At 42.6% G+C, this 20,429-nt stretch overlaps 1 protein-coding gene across 1 annotated transcript in view; it reads right to left on the bottom strand.

Annotated features, from left to right (window-relative positions):
• Positions 1-20,030, bottom strand: part of cltca (clathrin, heavy chain a (Hc)) — a 30,928-nt gene extending 10,898 nt beyond the window's left edge. Inside the window, exons 1-13 of the mRNA XM_079283815.1 lie at positions 19,776-20,030; positions 10,609-10,816; positions 6,355-6,623; positions 6,005-6,166; positions 5,774-5,887; positions 5,133-5,306; positions 2,666-2,863; positions 2,291-2,491; positions 1,719-1,871; positions 1,375-1,497; positions 595-732; positions 342-506; positions 45-225 (exon numbers count right to left, since the gene is read on the bottom strand). Of these exons, the coding sequence (XP_079139941.1) occupies positions 45-225; positions 342-506; positions 595-732; positions 1,375-1,497; positions 1,719-1,871; positions 2,291-2,491; positions 2,666-2,863; positions 5,133-5,306; positions 5,774-5,887; positions 6,005-6,166; positions 6,355-6,623; positions 10,609-10,816; positions 19,776-19,817 (2,128 nt within the window). The 5' untranslated portion in view covers positions 19,818-20,030. The remainder of the gene's footprint in view (positions 1-44; positions 226-341; positions 507-594; positions 733-1,374; positions 1,498-1,718; positions 1,872-2,290; positions 2,492-2,665; positions 2,864-5,132; positions 5,307-5,773; positions 5,888-6,004; positions 6,167-6,354; positions 6,624-10,608; positions 10,817-19,775) is intronic.
• Between the last annotated feature and the right edge of the window lie 399 nt (positions 20,031-20,429).

Raw genomic sequence — 20,429 nt, 5'->3', positions numbered from 1 at the left:
AGCTCAAGGGAAGCAGTATGTCAGTGCTACATTTGGGATCTCACCTTCAAAACTCTTGAAGGACTCAAAGAGCTCAGTGAGAGACTGTGTGGTGAGCTGTTCGTGGTACTTGGAAGCCACCTGGACACAGATCTGCAGGTTCTGGCGGATGTTGGCCGTCAGCATGGCCCTGAGGCACTCCAGAGAGTCCTCCACTGACAGCGAGCCAAAGAAGTTCACCAACCACTGGAGGTACGAGGAGGAAGTGATAGTTTAACTCATAGGTTGGACACTATTTGATAGGAATGAAAAACAGCCTCAAGTTTAAATTTCATTTCACTCTGCCAGTAACTGAACCCTACCTCTGGGTTGAGCAGGTGCGTGTGCACCACCGCGCGCTTGATGTCATACAGGTCGGTGTAGTGCTCCAGCGCCCTTTGCAGGAGTCCTGCCTTCTCGCACAGCTGGGCTATGTGGGCACGATCGTAGTTGGTGAACATCTGGTTGCCCAGGATTGCATCAGCAACCTGCAAACATGACAGCGCAAGTTAGAAATAAACTCACTCCAACTATTATTGGGACTCCTTAAAGTAAATTCTGTGTCGATGTGTTCACCTGTGGGGCGTGCATGAGGTTCATCTCCAGCAGGCGCGTCTGCAGTGGTCCTTCTGAGGGTCTGTTGTTCTTCAGAGCGTCCAGGAGGAATGAGGTGCACTGCTGGATCAGGTTGTACTCCATGAATACATCCACGATCTGGACAGACACAAAGGAGAGCACTCAAGAGAGGAATACAGACCAAACTTGATTAGCTGCAAAAACCCAGACAACAAAATTACTTGTGAGAACCTTTCTTTGAACAAAATACAACTGTCCTGTAGCCATTGGTACACGACAGTCGTCCAACTTAAGCATAACACTCCTGCCACAGTCTCCTACAGTTCTGCGCCACTGACATGATTTTACTTGAGAGCTACAAAGAAAGATGGCTGAAGACAACACATTCCCTCTTCCGAAGATTTAAGAAAGTCTCCAATGCAATGTGTTTTACTCTTGTTAGCCACCAGTACAGCACTCAAGGCTACACAGAACGCTGTGTCAGCAGCTGGCACTTGCAGTGCAGTGTGTCTACAGTGGCAGGAAGTGGTGAACTTCCTTTATACTACAGGATAGCTGAGGTTCACAGATGTTGGCATGTCATGTGACTCAGTCAAATACTTGTCAAGTTTCAAGGAACGGTAGACTTGGAGGTTAGGGTGAGACAATGTTTTTTGTACAGTAAAATTGTGAGCTTACATCCCAAGAGTCTGCAGTTTTCTATAATTAGGAATTACTTCATTAGCAAAATTAAAAGTTTTCCAGATGGATGAGTGGAAATCCAGCATCCCTTCCTCTGACCTGTGTGATGTCAGCCAGTGGCTCTTCATCCTGGACCAGCATCTGGGCAAATTGCAGGCCTTGTTCTGGGTTGATCCGCATCACATTCCTGAGCAGAAAGATCCAGTCAGGAGTGTAGCCCACCTGGAACAGAAACAATGGATACATCTACATTATAATCAAGTCTTATGTTCACTACACTTTATGGAGACGCACATCTTTATTGACAATATACTTGAAAACTACATCATTGAATTAGGCATTAGGAAAGGCTTTCCGTTTAGAAATGCATTTCACACAGTCCGCCCTCCTTTATTGGCCATGCATTTCAAACTTAAAGCGCTCAGACATCCTCTCAGACGTACCTTCTTGGCGTACAGGACGATCTTGGGGAACTGACCAGTCTCTGCAAAGCACTGGATGACTTTGCTGGGGACGTTGGCCCTCAGGTAGACGCTGAGTGCCAAGGTGGGATCCACTGCCTTCACCAGGTCACCCAGTTCCTCCGAGCACTCCAACTGAAACGTAGGTCAATCAGCATTGGAAGCAATTCAGGACAATTACAGCGGTATCGCGTTATTCTCAATATACATCATGAAAACACACCCAGACTGTCAAATGAAAAAGGAGAGCCTACTAAGGTTAAAATGAATGGATGATTTTAAAAAACAATTAAAATACACAAATATATGCTGAATACAAAACTTGTGAAAATGTATATTTCTATGAAATTATATCCCCCATCACAGATTCTGTTTACCATTGAAGCGGTGTAGAACCACCCAAAATCTACAGTTTCTAAGGACAACGTTGCAAATTCCTGACATAACTGATGTTCTCACATGATCCAATAGAATAGGCGAGTCACATAAACAAACAGCCAACTCAGGAAGAGCCTCTTCCTGTGGCTGGAGGCCAAGATGGAGATCAGCAATACCTTGTCTTCCTTCAGCCATTTCTCCAGGAGCTGCTTGCGGCCCTGCTGGAGCACTGGCCTGCAAAGCTCAAGGGACTCAAACTTGTTGAGCTGACCCTGGTCCAACAGGATGCCGAAGTACTGCAGCAAAGGGGAGGTCTGGCCTGGCTGAGTTGGAACACCCTGGAAGCGACGGATGGTGTCTGGGGTTCGCAGGATACCCTGAGAGGGGGGGAAATCCACTGAAGGTGAGAGGAGATCTAAACGACTGATAAAACGGCAAAACAAGTGGGAAGAATATAATGCAATAAATACAACCATGTGGACCCTACACTCCTTTTTATTCAGACTGTGTCAGAGTGCAGTTGATTGGCCCCATGCTAACAGGATGAGTACCTTTGGTGCATTGGCAGCAACCTTAGCGGCCTCGGAGTAGTTGGCCGCAGCAAACAGGTTGTTGAACTTGCGTGCAAACAGCTCTTCACCACCGGCGAGGTTGTTGCGGACAGCTAAGCGGAGAGCCAGATCCGGGTTCTGGAGCACGTTAGTGATGTAGGGGATGATGTTTTCCTCCTCCACACATACTGACAGCACCTGTGTTACAGGGAAAATAGAGAACGTTGTAGTACAGTTCACTAGAGACCAGACACTGCAATCCGGCTGACAGACTATAGCTCTTTGATTGTATAAATCTGATGGAAACCACCACATTTCTGTTTCCTTTTTTCGTCTGTAGTTTGTGTCAGTTCAGTATCATCCACTCAGGTCCTCTATCTGTAAAGGTCTGTAAAGTAAATTAATCTGCAGCTAGTCAAGGCATGACTCTTATATACAAAGCATCATGTCAAAGTCAATGAAATAAAATGCACTGCTTCCTAACTCCCACAATGGCTCTGCCTTAAAGCTAGGCCTACAGAGATAGGTGGTCTTTTTTATTTTAACTCATCTTATATACATCTAAACTATGCTGGCATAAATCAACACATTCCTTATTCACATCCTGTGCCAGAAATTAGCAGAGTGGGCAGGCTCAGCTGAATGCAACTGTGGGCAATAGCACTAAACGCTGCCTGGCCCTGGGTTGTGGCTGCTGAATGCAAATGTATCATTAGTGGGTCAGTGTAACGGACGGCTTTTGTGAGCAGTCTGGCAACAGAAACAGAAAGGAGAATGAAAAGAGCAGGGCGGAGGATTGGGGAGGGGCGAAAGGAGAAAGACAGCCAGTGTTGGTCCCTCTACAAACAAGCCCAGCAGGTCAGTGCCCCCAGCTTTTAACTCGGGTGACTAGACTTCATTCTTCCAGCCACTAAAGCAAAGTCACTCACTGACTAATGTGGGTCGGCTAATTGGAGGTAGGCTGGTTGAAATAAAACATGGACAGAAAAGACGGGAGTAAAAATAGGTCCTGTAGAGGAGATTCTGTGTTCTACTCAGTATGTACGCCAAGTGTGGTCAGTGAGGAGGATACGGCACCCAGAAGAGATGAAGAGGCCAATATTTAAGTCAGGAATGATAAAGAGAAAACAAGGCAGATATAATAAATCCTCTGGACAAGTGAGCCAATACTCAAGTTCATTTAAAATGGAACATGCCATTTAAATTATCAGAGTCTGATGGAAAGAAAGTAAAAAAAAAAAGAGACAAGCTTGCCAGAACAACGGTTTTCAACAACAGAGCACCAAGAGTCAGATGACACATGAACTGTCGTATCAAGTGATATGCTGGCCCAGACACAAACACACAGAAGAGTAAAACTATGGAGCGACAAGGTGGAGGTTGTGATTGGACGAGAGGCCCAGCACTAAGAGGATTGAGGGCACCAGGCTGTGCCTCCCTCTTGACATCATGTGCTGATGCGTGGTGGGCCCTTTTCCCCCCCTCTTGCTTGTTAATTTTCTCTCATTCCTCCTCTGACTCTCTGGTTTGTGTGCAGCAGTTTTGCAAGGCAGCTATCACCACTGCACGTCAATGTCAGGCCAGGTCTGACACATACACACTGCCCAGTCTGAGTCACAACATCAGAGATCCTGACGCTGCGACTCACACGCAGACACTTCCAAGTCCATAGCTACCAATTAGGAAACATTCCGACAGCTATAGGGAACCAGTTATGGCAGTGTTTAAAATAAATCACCTCATTTGGTTAGATTTTGTTAATGCTAGTGCTTATGTTGCTTGTTGACCAAAGACAGTAGCAGATTTAAGAGGAATGTATGGGAAAAGCATTGTAGTAATGCATGACTAAGTATCAGGTACCAAGTGGTTGCCTAGTATCTCTCAGATCACTACCAGTGTGTTTGTGTGCATTGACTTGTGCAGACAGATACGCACTTCACTGCGCAGCCATACAGCTAGATCTCTGTCACCGCCCCAGATCAGCTTTCCTCCCTTCGCTCAATTATTCATTTGGTGTGTGGCCTGGCTGGCACATTATTAATCAGCTGGCTGGATCCAGTTCTCCTCTCTGGTTTAGCTTTACAAAAGCAGTAAGACACAACCCTCTCCCGTGTCTCTCTCTCTGTGTGTGTGTGTGTAACCCTACACCTTGGATTATTTATAATGCCTGCTGGCAAAGTCTGAGCCTGCCTGATGACGACAGACAAACAACGAGTTGTTGTTATTTCCCCATACAGCAACTGATGATGTTGTGGTGGTTTACATTCACATCTGTGTCAGATTTGATGTACACATGGTTGCTGATGACATGAGGGGTGCAAGATAAAGAAGTGGTTCTGCTGTGGCTGTGTGTTACAGGTTTAGAAAAATAATTGGTTTCATCACCAGAATTGTACAGTGACATGAACACTGGGCAGCTATTCGAAACATACATTTCATTTCCATGCGCACAGGTCGACCTTCTTACCTGTCCCTTCCTGTTGACCCCGATGATGCCTGCGGTGGCCTCATGTGGAGCAGTAACAAAGATGGTCTCTCCGCTGATGCGGTTCATGTAGATGCAGGTGCCCGTCTCCAAGTCATACAGGTGAATGTAGCCATATTTGGTAATGAGGAAAACTACATCTTGCTTGGAGCTTATCTGTCAAAAAACAAAGTAACCTCATGTAAACCTATGTACCATTTAGCTTTATCAGCACACTGATCTCACATTGAGCACGGGCCAATTTGGATTAGGTGCAACAGCTCGTTTGAAGTAGTTTGCCGTGTGGTCCAGCAGAGGGCATTCTTAAAAGCTTGACCTATTGCATGCCCTATTGACCTATCAGTAAACTAAAATGAAGAAAAACAGGATGACACTATTGAGCAAAGCCATGGTTATCACATAATCAGGACAACAAATGATCTAAGATGCAATGTGTGGAAATATTTTGGCAAGACATGGCTGTATGCCGACTTTATAAAAAACAAAATGACTGCCTTTGCATTACGTGTTGCACTATGTGTTGCCTTCTAATGAATTAAAAGGGAATTACATGTTCGTTCAAACTTGACATTTGAAGAAGTGGCAGCCCTAGTCTGATTCAATTCTGGAAGTATGCTTCATACCTGCATGGCCACAGGGAAGTCGTTCTGCGCTTCTGGAGGGAAGAACACATCCACTGCCTTCTTTGGAAATGGTTGGTTGCCAGTTGGTGGGGTCCCCACTTCAATGATATGCAGCTGCATCAAAGAAAAAATAAAACCACCACAAGTGAGAAACAGACCATGGATTTGCTACGAGAATGCCAAATGGCATAAAAATCCTATTTCCCCTCGTATGTTATTAACACCAATCACCTTCCCTCCAGCCTGCCCTCTGACAGCAAAGCAGAACAAAGTAGACTCTTCTGTATTCCCCTCCATCTTGAACTGGGCGAAGCTGGCGGCATGGCCTTCAATGGGCTGAGAAACCTTTCTGTCAACAGAGTACAGCTGCATGGCTCCAACCACCCGATTTTGCTGAAAGAGGTAAAACAAACATTAATATGTCTAATAATATACATACTAAACCGACTGGATAACCAGTGCTTAAGCTAGTGTGTATTGATGGTTACTTACAAAGGCAAACATGCTGTCACTGTATATTCTGTGTGAGGAAGAACCGTCTCAATCTTAACTAAATATATTGGGTATTAGACTTTACGTACCTGGGCTGAGATGCCGATGAGAAGGAGCCATTTCTGCTTGGCGTCAGTGCGGTAGTTGATGATCTGGCAGCCTGCCAGGCTGGAGTGGCGGTCGAAGACTTTCACAGGCTGTGAGTCACCCTCCATGCTCCAGTGGTAGACGGCATTGTCAGTCACAAGTGCAACTGTGTTGAGGGAGATCCACTTCCAGAAGGTAACATCGTCAGTCATGGTGTGCGCCTTCATCTTGCTCTTCATCTCGATGTTGAAGATCTGAAGGGTTTTGGAGGCTAGTGGGGGGGGAAGGGGGCAGGAACCAGGTCCCAGAGGAAGGTTATAGTCTCCGACAACAGTGTGTCCCCACACACATTAATAGGAAAGACCAAATTTTGATAGAAAAAGGAGATTGAAATATTGGTGGTCATGACACAGAGGTCATCAAGCAACGATGCCATGACCGATAGAAAGGGGATGCCATACATGCTGTAGTCGGAAATAGTGGTGTGTATCTGAAGTGTAGTGAGACAACTGGCATAGGAAAACAAGTGAATTAAAATTTAGGCCTCCTGGGAGGCTACACAAGGAGTCATTGAGTCAGTCATTTAAGCAACTCCATTACTCCAGCTATCCTAAACTCTATTGGCATATTATCGATTGGCAGTCCAATAAGAACACAACTGCAGAGATCTCTAATGTCAGATGCATGTTGGATTATAGGTCAAATAAGTTAAGCGCAAGAAGGAAAGTTACAAAAATAGTTTGAAGGGCTTCCTGCGGTCTGTGAGTGTGAATGACTGAATACCTCTTTATCAGCTTAATAGCCATAATAAATTAAGAATAGACTGATACTGTTTCACTAAACTGACAATAGCTTTTCAAAGAGGTTTCAACAATGTACTCAGTTTATATGTCATGTATCGTCATGTCCGACTACATGGCCCACCCCATCAAAGGACCAGCCTTCATCGAGAGAGACTAAGCAGACAGAGTAGAAACAAGTAACAAACAACTCACAAAAAAGGCAAACACATCTGCGTCAACTTTGGAATATGACAGATACAGGCACAATTAACGGGGAAGGGAGACTTTTGGACAAGAGTCGCAGGAAAGGTTTCCCAAAATGATTATGGTTGATTGTTTACGATTGAAGTTCAATGTTTGTCCTGGTAACCGATCATAAACTACATGTTCACAAAAGGTTCACTCACCTGCACTTATATTTTTTAGTTAGGGTTAATTTCATGATCTAAAGCTTTATTAAGAAGCAGTGTGACTGCCTTGTTTGCTCATTATTCAATACTCAGACAGTGAGAAAAAGGAAAGACCAATGCGTTAGCACAACTTTCAAGATCAGTTTGTCATCACTAAGCCATGGGATCAGAGTACAGAAAGCAGTGTGGCGAACGGATCACTTGCAGCAGCAGCCAGATTTCAAAGAGCAAGCAAAGGGATTTTTAATTGGATTATGATCAGCTGTTGGGGAGGAGTGTGTGCGCATTGTGTCCGTCCTTCAGAAAGAGTGACATGAAAAGGTTACGGCTCGATACGGTGTCATACGACAAGGTCGGCTGAGAAGCATTATTATGGTAGAGTGAGCAGGGAAGACAGTGGGGGTAGAAAGAGTGAGGAAGATCTAACCCTACGCTGCATCATTAGTGAGGACAAGACGGGTACTATAACTTGAGCAAAATTGATCTGAAGCTCACCATAACACTGTTGAGCTACTCTAACTGTTCATGAAGTCAACATTGCTTTTTGTGGGAAACATTTTTACTGATCTGTCCCAATCACTAAAAGGCCCAATTTACCGCTGCGGATGTGATCTTCTTTGAGGCATTAACACAATAACTTCATCGGGGTGAAAGTCGCTTTAAACCAATCTTCTTCTAAAGCAGGGGTGTCAAACATACGGCCCGCGGGCCGCATCCGGCCCGCCACGTCATTTTATGTGGCCCGCGAATCCGCCAGCAAAAAATATATATATATTTTTTTTTACAAAAATTAAAAGTTAGATGTGAAAATAAAAATATCCCCATGGTCGAAATTATGAGATAGAAAGTCGAAGTGATGAGATAGCATGTTGTCTGTGTGCCGACATTAAAACGATCACAACAGGTGGACAGGAGATGCAACAACCCATAAAGAGGATTTCCAACAAGTGATCGTGCCTTTCTCAACATGCGTACTTCTCTGCACTTGTAAACTCGTGGACTTGTGAAACGTCATCAGTCTCAGCCCAAGTACTGTTCCAATTCAAAGTTCACATCGAGCGGAGATGTTTGAGTATAAAAAAACTTTGAGTTGAGCCATTCGCGCCGCCGGTCTCACCGGGGGCTATTTGTGTTCATTCGCACTGGACGCGTCGGAGAGGGGGCGGGGCTTATCGCCCTGAAAGCCGTTCAACTGTCCGCCATTAACCATGGAAAAAATAACCTCTATTTCTGCTTAGTACGTGTTGTGGAAGTCACAGATATCCCGGGAAACTAAACTAAATATGTTAGGAGTGGTTACATTTACAACCGGCCCTTTGAGGGCGACCGTGATGCTGATGTGGCCCCAGAGTGAAAATGAGTTTGACACCCCTGTTCTAAAGCCTTATGCATTTGCTGTGTTACATTTAAGGAGGCAGCATAATGTGAAGAGATGGAATTATTGTCGTGCCTGCATGTCACATGTTTGTCAGTGATGACCAAGAACTCTAAAACTGCAAATTGTACCACATCATGTTTAACTAAATATAACGAACACATAAATTCAAAGGGAGGAGAGCTACATACTGTCACACATGCACAGATATTTCACTAGCACCATTACAGGACCAATCCAACAAAAACAACACTTCTATCACCTTCTCATTCCTCAGTTAATCGTGAACACCAACTGAGGTATGTACGACTAATGATCTGCGCTAAATAATTTGGTCATTGTGATGACATATTGATACAAGTCACTTTACAAGAACACCTGAAGGACCTTAGACATCCATCCATTTCATAGCATAAGACTGGGACCACAGGCAGATAGTTAAGAAACAAGCTGTTTGGCTCATGAGATGTTATTCTAATAGTTGGGAGGGGACAAGGCCACAAGCTGATTACAGCCAGATGGATACAGAGCTGTTGGATCAGCTGGGCAACAAGTGCTCTTGAACTCTATTTCTCACACCCTGACAAGCGAGCCTCAAGGGTTATTATGCAAAATATCTTCTTGTCCCAGGTCACTCCGCATCTGGGACCAGTTGTGATAGAACTAATCAAAATCAAGTCAATGCAGCCATCACATGCCATTAGACTTCCCACATAGGTTAGTACAGTAAGTCTACGCTCTCTGGTAGTTGGAGAAAACTAATCTTCAGTCCTTTGTTTAGAGAACCACGAGTTGGGCAAAAAGAATGAATGAACCAACAAATATTAAACACAGCTGGGAAACAAGTGAAACAGGTTTGGGTGATGACCACTTCACAGATGGAAGAAGACATTGATTTCAGATACCAATTGAGAAGAAACGTGAATTAAAAATAAATCATTTTTACCCACAGTATTACCACATTTAAACAGGTTCTAATGCATGATGGTATGCCAGCAAGCTATAAGGCTGTGAAAGCTAAATCCTGTTTACGAAGAAACGGTCCAAAGAATTATCCAGAGATGGGTTTAGACATGTAAAATATTAAAAAGCTAAGCCATTATCAAACAGGCTTTAATAAAATTGTACCAAAACCAGAGTTTAAAGTGCCCAATGGTACTCAACAGTCTATATGCTTCATTTGGTTACTTCAGAGAGCAAAGCTGAATGGGATAATTTCATAAATGCTGTCTTGAAAACAGGATTTTACTTCCACAATGAAGAAGTTAAATTTTAACTCACCATCTGCAAACACATAAGAAAGCAGTAAAGAAAAAAAAAAGAAAAGACAAAAAACAAAAAAAGTCAAAGCAATCATGGATGCTGGACAAAAAGAATATAAATATGCTACTTTGAATATTTACAGGACAAATGTCTGGAAGAAACCTACATGTTCGCCAATAAAAACTAATTCACAGTGGAAAACTAAAGTAGCTGGATGTTTATAGACATACATAGATGAGAATAAATTCTAAATATTCTTAACCATTTAATGGATAATGCCGCTATATTGAACAAACTTCTCAGAACAGAATGCTGCAGGCCCCTTACGGGGATTAGTTAAAAAAAACAACACTGAAATAATATAATGTAGTTTCAGTTTCACCGATTTAGAGAAATGTGGTCTGCAATGCCAACACACTGCCTTACCTTTAAGTGCAATGACTTTGCTGGCTGGATTCATGATGGCGCTGTCGGCTGAGATGGGCCTGCGGATGGGTGTATTGGGGTCTGCCATGTCAATGATCACCACCTGACTCTGCTCACCCACCTTCTCCCGGATGCAGATGAACTTATCCGACTCCATGGTTAGGGTGCTGAAGCCTATGTTGGATGGATTGATCCCTAAGTTTTGGAGCTAAGAGAAAAAGGGGGGGGGGGGGTGGGGGGATGTTAGGTTGAAAGAAAATAGCCTGCAAAACAGTTAAATATAATTTGCAAAGATAATCACTGCCAATATTGCGATCACTTTCATTTTGCCACAATCATCTCCAGGCTGCCATTTGCCACGGGGCAGTTAGAATGCATTTCAACTTAACTGCAAACCAGTGCAGTATTTCCTCAGAGATGTCCAGGCAACCATGTGGCAAAATAACAAACTTGTCGGACAGCAGGAAGTGACTTTCAAGTGTTGCAGTAAGTGTCAGGCGGCTCACGGGCCCCAGTTAACATTGTACACAGCAATTATTATTTCTAACAGTCAAATTAAATAAATGCCTGGTCCTAATCGAACAACAACAGTGTCCGATAAGAAGGCTTGGACACTCTGGTCAGCTGCCTCACACTACCACAGCCAGCTGATGAGGTCATCAACCCTGACACTGAACAGCAGCTCTGTGGACACATGGAGCTGTGGCGCGGTCACAATGGTTAGAGAGCTGGGCGGCGGGCTAACCCACCGCCAAGTTCCCAAAGCAGGGGCCAAAGAGTTCACTACAACCATATTACACCACACTGTCGTCTCACTGCAGTCTGAATACCAGACGCCGAACAAGGTCCGACTTCTTGCAACAGAGTGCATTTGGGGAGCGGTTTGTCAAGGCTACGAGTAACACTATAGACATTTTTGTCAGAACTAATGTCCTGACAATCACCTGTGATAAAGAAGTCCCGCTAAACTGACTCAAACAACCAAGTAAAAGTTTGGCTTTAGTTTCCGTGACTTCCATAATGTCCCTGCAGAACAAACAATGTGATACAGGACATAAAAAGGTGTAATCAAAGCAAAAGCCTGAAGCTATGGTCTGAAATGCTTTGCAGCACGTAGCCCAACAAGATCTGCAGCCCGGTTTACTGCCAAGGCTGGAAACAGGGCATCCTGCCTGCCTCACACAAACCCTGACACAGCACAACCTACGAGGGCACTGCCAGAACAGCTCTGGGCAGGAGTGTCAAGACTCTGGTACAAGTACAAACCGTTCATCATTGTTGAAATGAAACTACTGCAAACCAGATTTTAACAGTAACACTGAACGTAGCAAACAGACAAAAGGCTTTCACTACACAAACGGAACTTCGTTGTCTTCTTGCTAGGAAATTGCAAATGGCAACGCTAGCACTGTGAAGTAAACCTGGAGGAAATGAAACTACACAAAAACATGTTTGCTGTTGCAATTTCCTCTACTTTCGCAACCTAACAGCAATATGCCTCAGTTGTACAAATTACACTGCAGCTTGATTTCCTGATCAAACTTGAGGCACAGCAGCTCTGTAGATACATCTTTACAAATGTCTTTTGTGGTCAATTACTTACCTTTGTTGTGACATAATTTCCATTTGCCTTAACAGGCCAGATACAGTTATTTCCACACATGGACACTATATTACCTTGAACATGTAATTACAAACAAATGGAATAAATATAAACAAATACAAATAATTACTTACAAATATGCATTACAATAATTAGCTGCCATTAAAACATCTGGTTATTTCACCCCCCCCCCCCCCGCCCCATCAAGAAAATGCTAAAAAAAAAACAGTCTGTGGTATTTAGGGAATTCATATTAAAAAAATAAATTGTATTACAGCAAACTGATTAGTTTAAAATCTTAAGCAGACAGGTGTACACGAATGTATACTGACGGTCATGAATAACTGACAAGTCTCAATATTGAAACTACTTCAAGACCTTTTAGCCGACAGGGAAATGTTAAATTAGCATTCTAATCACTCTACTGGCAAGTATTAATGACTTTATTTTACCAGCCACTCATAATTTGTGGCCACATAATTTACATTTTCAAATGTCAAGAGTAGTTTTGCAAACACAAATTGGACCTCTACAAATCAGCCTTTAAGCTTGCCAGCCACACTAGTGTTTGGTGGCATCGAGTTTTCATTTCAAGGCTTGCCAATGATAAAATGTGGCTCCACTGTCAATCGGCTGCAGTCGAGTCCTAATCAGCAAACAGAAACTACAGTTCCAGGAAATGCTCAACGAAATGGGAACACCTTTTATCAATGACAGGACACACCCTCCCCTCAGCCTGCCCACCCACATTCTTTCACTAGTGTGTAACCCCGTTCCCTCTCAGTGACACTGCGATAAACGACCGTACCGAACAAGTCTTACTACAAGCTATGGGGAAAGAACTGAAAAGTTGTCTGTAGCAAGCGTTCACCACAGGGTTTCATGGTTTTTCATTACTTGAGGGTGACATCATACAGTCACGTCATTGAAGCTTCCATTCTTCTTATCGCTGCCATGGTCCGGTACACCAGCCTTGTTTACTCAAGCAACATTTATTTAAACATCAAAGAAAGGGAAAGAGCCCAAAGAGCATAGACGCTTTACTAAGTAGCAAACACTTTCTTTAACTTGTCTCTCTAACCTCTATAAACCAGACTGAGGTATGCTTACGTGTTAAGCAGGACAGGAGGCTATCCTCTATCATTACACAATAGCTTTCTAGACAGATTTACTTGCTCTCTCTCACTCTACCATCTGTCATCTATTCTGGGATCAGCAGAATTTACAATTAACAGCATTCGTAAAACAGGAAACAGCAGCATGGCCTAATCACAATGAATATGTTACCTCTGTTCCCTGGAATAAATAACAACAAACGGACAGACGTTGCAATGCCGGAACATGGACCACACCCCAGTTTGGTCTGTCAGACTGGTTTGCTATGGAAACCTTAAAGTAATAAACTGCTGGTGGGTCAACGCTCCTGTGACATCAATGAACAGGAATTTGGGTTAAAGCAGGTCAAACCAGTGGAGCTACAACCCATGTGGAAAATCATTGTCGTTTAGTCTAGCCCGCCCTGGCTCTGCTGCTTTTAGCTCTGCTATTAAATAAACAACTTTTCTATTGTCTCATACGTTACATACATGAAATTCGACCTCTGCCTTTATCCCATCCTAAGCGTTAGGAGCAGTGGGCTTCAGGGTCTCGCTCAAGGACACATGCAGACAGGAGGGGCCGGGGTTCGGGCCCAAGCATTCATGGGCATACGCCAGCCTAAAACCGATAAATCCATCTGCAGCTAATTAACAACAGTTTAGCAAGAGGAGAGCACAAGGGAGACTGGTCAGAAATCTAAGTGAGGCGGAATGCCATGTGTATGCCAGCATGATGATCAACAGACTAATCTGCACAACGCATGTAACACAAACCTTGCTAACTGAGAGAAAAAAGCAAAGTCAAGAGAAGGAATAACAACCAATTTGCATGAGGACCTGAACGCTATTGTTGCAAAGATTAGGCCAGCTAGCCAGAGAAATGGCAGCAACAAATTGCCAACAAGAGGCAACATGAGTCACTATTATACACTACGCATTACCATCATTAATCACTTGACAGTTAACCCAGCCTCGATACTTTACTCCATTTTAATCACTTTAACGGTGTCTTCAATGGCATCATCATAGTAGGGCATGTCCCTGCAAGGCAATATTTTTCCAACTGAGTCTCACAGAAAGCTCATCAGTTGATGTTAACCATCAACACTTTTATCGGGACACTGTCAGGAAATGAGTGCTTACTGCATTAACACCGATCAGTCAAGTTAACATGATCTACTCAAAGGAATCCGTTAAAAGAATGTCATAGTTGATCATTTTGTACAAAAACATGTTATCAAAGTTTGTCATGAAAGTCAAGAAGTCCATGAGATATTAAAATAAATCAGTTGCTGTGACACAGCAATACCGTTCTCATACATTTTTTGCCACCAGAAAAAGTAGTGGCCAAGCATGCAAACACTCACAACGCCGATTATGTCATAGATGGATCAAGTGTAATAAACCCTCACTCTGAAGGTGCAGCAAGCGCTTCACTGTGGAGGAGACCCAAAAGAAATCAGCTCAAGCAATTCCCCTCCTTTCGTCAGGAAAGGAGAACTAATTGTCTTGATTTCATTGTAGTACCACCATGGTTCTGTGACTATAATGCTTGGTTCGGATTCAGATGTCAAAATAAATGCTATTTAATTCGTATCTGCCCTGATTTATTACTAAACAAACATTTAAGGGAATTACAAGTACTAACTTTTGGCATCAAATTACTTAAACATCTTTGTATTTTTCTTCAGCATGTGAACCCATGAGAGCTTCCCTGCAACTGTTGTAATATCAGGCATATATTTGATATGGGTCCAAAACCCCAACATGTTTATGCAACTCTTGACCAATGCAAATAACTGACGCATCACGCAGCCCTAGTGCTGATGTTTTCCTGCTCATTTGAGATGATGCATGGCAAACAGTCATCCAGCTCAGAGGACACATGTTCTCTTGTAAGAAAGCTCTGTAAAACTGAGTAAAGTCAAAATTCAGCTGATTGTTGCTTTTCAGGAATCAGCCAGCACATATGAACTACTCGTAACGACGCCAGGGGAATCCCATTTGTTGATTTAACCTGTATGCTCCTCCTTCAAAGGAAAGCAGCGTCTTGCTCAGCAGAAAAAAGCCCTGTGTGTGTCCCGCACATGTAAAGTTCAAGGGAGGGCAGGGAAGGATGTGCTATCTAATGTGCTGAGGCTTGCAGAACTTCATTGCAGTGCTCCACAACAGGAAACCAGGGACCCATTGTCTACCAGGACTGAAACAACAGGCCTGCCCAGTGCTGCCTCCTCCACCACCATGTGACACGTGTGGGAGACATGTGACCAGCCCAGGGGTGAGGAGCACGAGGGCTGCCTTTACTGTTACTGATAAAGCAAGAGGGGGGAATGCATGCATTTCTGGAGCTCATCCAGCTTCACTCCAGGCCAGTTCTGCTGAGGTGGTTTTGGGACTGCAGTTTCTTTTTTCTCACAAATGCACGCTTTCTTACATTTAGACAGTGCTGCAGAATGTCAAGTGTTCAGCAGTTGTATATCCTCACCGGCCTGTCACGAGATATCAGCTGGTCAGTTACCTGCACTGTTCAAAGTGCACCAGCCAACCCTTGTATGGTAATAGTTTTAGAGTACTGAACTGCAATCTAATGCTCTTCTCCCTAGGCAAACAGTAGGGCTGTAATGGTACTTTTATGTGCCACAAACAAATCATACTTCTTACAAAACCATGGAAATCAATCTGAATTACATGCATTAATTGTCAGCACTGCCAGATTACAAGTCCCATCTTTTTAGAGTATTCAGGGTACTAAGTCCTTTCTCAGACTTCAAACATCTAATTTAAAACTATCCACATTCATCCGAATGAACTTGACTGCCAATTACACTTGTTTCTTACCCTTGAATCACCTTTCAGGACAAATTTGCAAATATTAGTCACAAAGTTGGCAGCTGGGATCTGAGGACACTGCCCACTTAAGTAAGGTAGTAACTCCTAATGGGTGTTTACAACAGAATGTAAGGGTAACCATTTTTATTGATATGAAGTTTGCCTTAGTTTCCTCTTTCAAAAGTTTTGATAATTCCATGTTCGTGTGATTCTCTGCGGCTATTCAGGGTTGATGAAGAGTCTGACTAAAAAGTAGTCAGAGCTGAAGAAAAAAGCAATGCCATGAAACTTTTGTCTTAAAATATGTAGGTAAACTTTTTTATTTATTATACGATTGCCAGGTGTTCTGGGGAAAATATAGACTTCATATTAGACATTTAACAAGAAGGTTCTTGGTGGGTGTTTTTGAGCAAGGACAGTTGGAAATGTTTTGTAAATACAACAGATTACTGTGTATACTAACAAAACACACACGTAGAGAAAGTAAATTAACAGCAGCATGTCATTACGGACATGCACATGAAATACTGTGTTGAATTAAGACAGTATTTGATACGCTGAGGCGTTTCACTCAATTAATCATCAACAGTGCCTATTTGGCCCAGGAAAGGAAACCTGGATTGTCAAACAATGCTTACTAAATACTATATGCAAGGGAAGCCTTTGTCAACAAAGACTGGGCACCATGTTATCATTGCGCAAACAGGACTGAGAGCCATTTTTAATTATCAGACAACCAACTTCCAGGTAGGTATGTGTATCGAGGATACTAGTTCCTTACTGATCAGAACCTTTCCACTGATATGCTCCTGAGAAGAAAGCTGCTATTCGGTAAATTGTTCATTTAACATATTTCCAGAACGCATGCCATATTTCATATAGATCGCGTGACAAACTGATTGCATATACAATGTTGTGTAGGGGTGCACTAACTGGAGTCTGCACTACACTATATAAATGGATGATATATAAAAATGCAAGCCATGCAAGTTGACCGGATGAGAGAAGACACACAATTGCAAAGTTTGAGGGAGGAAGACAGAGAGGGAGCAAGAGAGACAGAGAGCGAGAGCACAGACAAAAGTTAAATGCTTCCTTTCAAGCTGTCGTAGGCAATGCACAGCTGGCTCCGTGTGTTAGCTTTGTACATTGACTCAAAAAAAAAAAAAATCATCAAAAGTATCATTTAGACAACTGAGAAGTATTAAAATCTTGATCTTTTACCACGCTTTCCTTAGATAGACGATTAGTGAGCCTTTAATACTGCTCTGTGGTTATTCACAATCACATAGAATGATGGACAGCTTAAGGAGATATTCACCATGATACTGTTTAACGTTGCCGTTAACACAATTACAAATACAAGCATCTTAAACTATAGGCCTGTACAAAATAGGAGTTCTTTAAGAAGTTTTACAAGACTTGGTTCAAATGACTTACTTGAAACCAATTGCACAAAACAATCTTCATATCACCTCTCACTGACTCATAACAGAAGGCTCAAAAGGCATCAATAAACTAGGATAACTTCCTTCCTGCTACCAGGGTGCACCTGGAATATTATTCCACCTGATCAACTCATTAACAAGATTAATGAACAAACTTCTCAGAACAAACCTATTATAAATGAGCAAACACAAAAAAAGAGGCAACTGTGACAATTTATAGATTTCAGGTTATATCTTCCAGCTTTAATATTCTGCATGATCTGCTCAAGTGATGCGTGCTGTGAAACATGCATCAAACAGCATATGCAGGTCAGGCATTAGTGATAGTTGCTGGAGATCTCTTGGGAGTTGATTAGTCACAAAAAATTACCTTGTGACGCGTCAATGACACAACATGAAAAGCACAGTTCATATCACTAGATAGATCAGAACTAGAGTGCAGTACAGTTAGTAATCTGACTAAAATGCAAGACGTTGTTAAATCATTCTTAAAAAAAATGCACGCAACAGTAAAATGTATCAACAAGTATGAATGAGAATGTGAAATGCACTGGTTCCCTGAATGAAAGCTTATAGTAAAATTCAAAAGCTACAACCGGTATGATTTCATTACAAAGATGCAGTGTCGGGACATGATTGCAAAAGTCTCACTTTGCTAAAGTGTTAGCTCAATTATAATTCAGAGTAAGTCACCACAGACTGCAGTGCTGCACTGTAAATGAGTTTATTGTCTTTTGTTTCAACATCAAACACAAAAAAAGAAAAGAAAATCAAGACAAATCTAAAGACAGCAACCACCTGCTTTGAACAAGAACCCAACCTCACAAGATATGTAAGAACTGTGATAGAGTCATGGTAGCAGGAAGAAATAATAAGACTAGTAGGCCTGGGTTCAAACATTCATCTGCTAAGCTGTCACATCTACTCCAATAGTACTGACCCTGACCTCGCATCAGGGATCAGGGTCAAAGCACTGTTATTATTACCAAGTGTTGAACAAAGGGAACTTAAGGGGGGAAAAAACAACAACAGCCTGGATCACAAGGAAATTGTCTAACTTTTAGCTCCAAGGCATCGGTCACATAAGCCTGTGAAGCCCAAAGCTGGGTTTTTTTTGGGGAAACAAATAAAAAGTTCGAACAAACAAATGACAGTCTTAAAGCCAATAGGTGAAGAGATCATATAAATCACCTGAGGCTTGACTGAAACGGCACTATAATTTATTCATTACATCTTGAAAGTCAGCCCTCCGGACTGAATCCATAAGCGTGGAGAGCCATGGATGTTTCCACTTCCTCAACCTGACCAACTGGCAGTTTTAAATCGGAGTTATAGCAAAGGTGTGGCCATTTAAACCAAGAAGCAAGCCCAGTCCATATAGTGCAGAGGCCTGCACATTTTCTAGTATTACAGACGTGTGCGATACCTGCTTTGTTTCTACCATATCAAAGGAATAGACAAGATATCGACAAGCTCACACATCGCGTGACCATATCTACAACCTGTCAACGTCATTATCCTCCTGTGGTCGGATAATCACTTTCAACGTTACACGACAATGCATATTCGAGATTATGTAAACGCGAAACAAGTAGGTTAACCGTAAAAGTGTAACTATGTTTTACTTAACACTCAGCTGTCACGTGACTATATGGGAAGTAGTGTACGAACTGCGGTTCGACCAGGTCAGTGCAGGTAATACGATAATTAACAACTAATTAAATATACAACGTGAGTTAATTATCCTCAAAGAAGCATCGACAGTGCCCATTTGTACTAATATTATAGCAATGTGCAACGTTACTCTGATAACAGAATATGTTCACTGCCGATAGTTATAAGTTACGTTAACTCATAAGAATTGGCTGGGACAACATAACATTTATGATTACGACTCGATAGCCTTTGTATAAACAGTTTGTCAGTGGCAGGCTTTCGTAGTTTATCACGTAAATCACGAACCAGGGTAGTTAGTCAAAGTGTTAGCTAGAAGGCTAGATGCTAACTAACATTAACGTCATCCACCCTGCCAAGCTAGTTAGCATAGCTCGCGTTAGCTAACGTTACCTCAGCTTGTTAGCAATCCTTAACTTGTGTTTGAAAAGTCCATTGAGTCACTCGGAATATCGCAGTGATTAAGACTGAAAGACAACTTTACCAAACAATTCAACCATTCATTCATCCACATACCTGCAGGTGCTCCTGAAAGCGAATAGGCAGGATCTGAGCCATGGCGGGTCCTCTCACTCCTCCGCTTCTAATGCTAACAAATTACGGCTTCTTCTCTTAGATCCTAGCCAGACAGCCAGCAGGATTCTAGTCTAAATTCCAAATCAATTAGTAGTAAGCCTTGTGTAAAACCTGCTGTCGGTGTGGTGGTACTTTATAATTCGTCCCTCAACTTGCGGTCTTCCCCTGGCTAACAACCGACTGCCACTACACCGACTCCCTGGACCTGCAATGGCGGTGGAGGTTGGTCTGACGATAAAACATCCCGGAAATGGAAGTCCACTCAGTGAGGCGGATGAATACGCAGTCACACTTTTTAAAAGTGCATCATGGCGTGTATAATCACTATTTCATTGGTATATTTAGAAATATTTAATACATTTAATGTTGTATTTGAATTACCAAACAGTGACACAAGACCTGGACATACAAATACATACAAAATAAATGTGAAACTGGAACTACTTCTTTCTATTCGCCCTGTGATTTTTGCCACATCATTCGTATTTGTAAATTAACGTCAGTCCTACGTGTTGTTACGCTTGTTCCTCTCAGCTAATCAGAACACTCTGAACTCAAGCCAGACATTCAACTTTATCTTGTTCTCAATAACCA

The sequence above is a fragment of the Melanostigma gelatinosum genome (genome assembly GCF_949748355.1).
Source record: "Melanostigma gelatinosum genome assembly, chromosome: 14".
Taxonomy (NCBI): Eukaryota; Metazoa; Chordata; class Actinopteri; order Perciformes; family Zoarcidae; genus Melanostigma; species Melanostigma gelatinosum.
The sequence above is the reverse complement of the archived record's forward strand: the minus strand, read 5'-3'. Positions and strand labels throughout refer to the sequence as shown.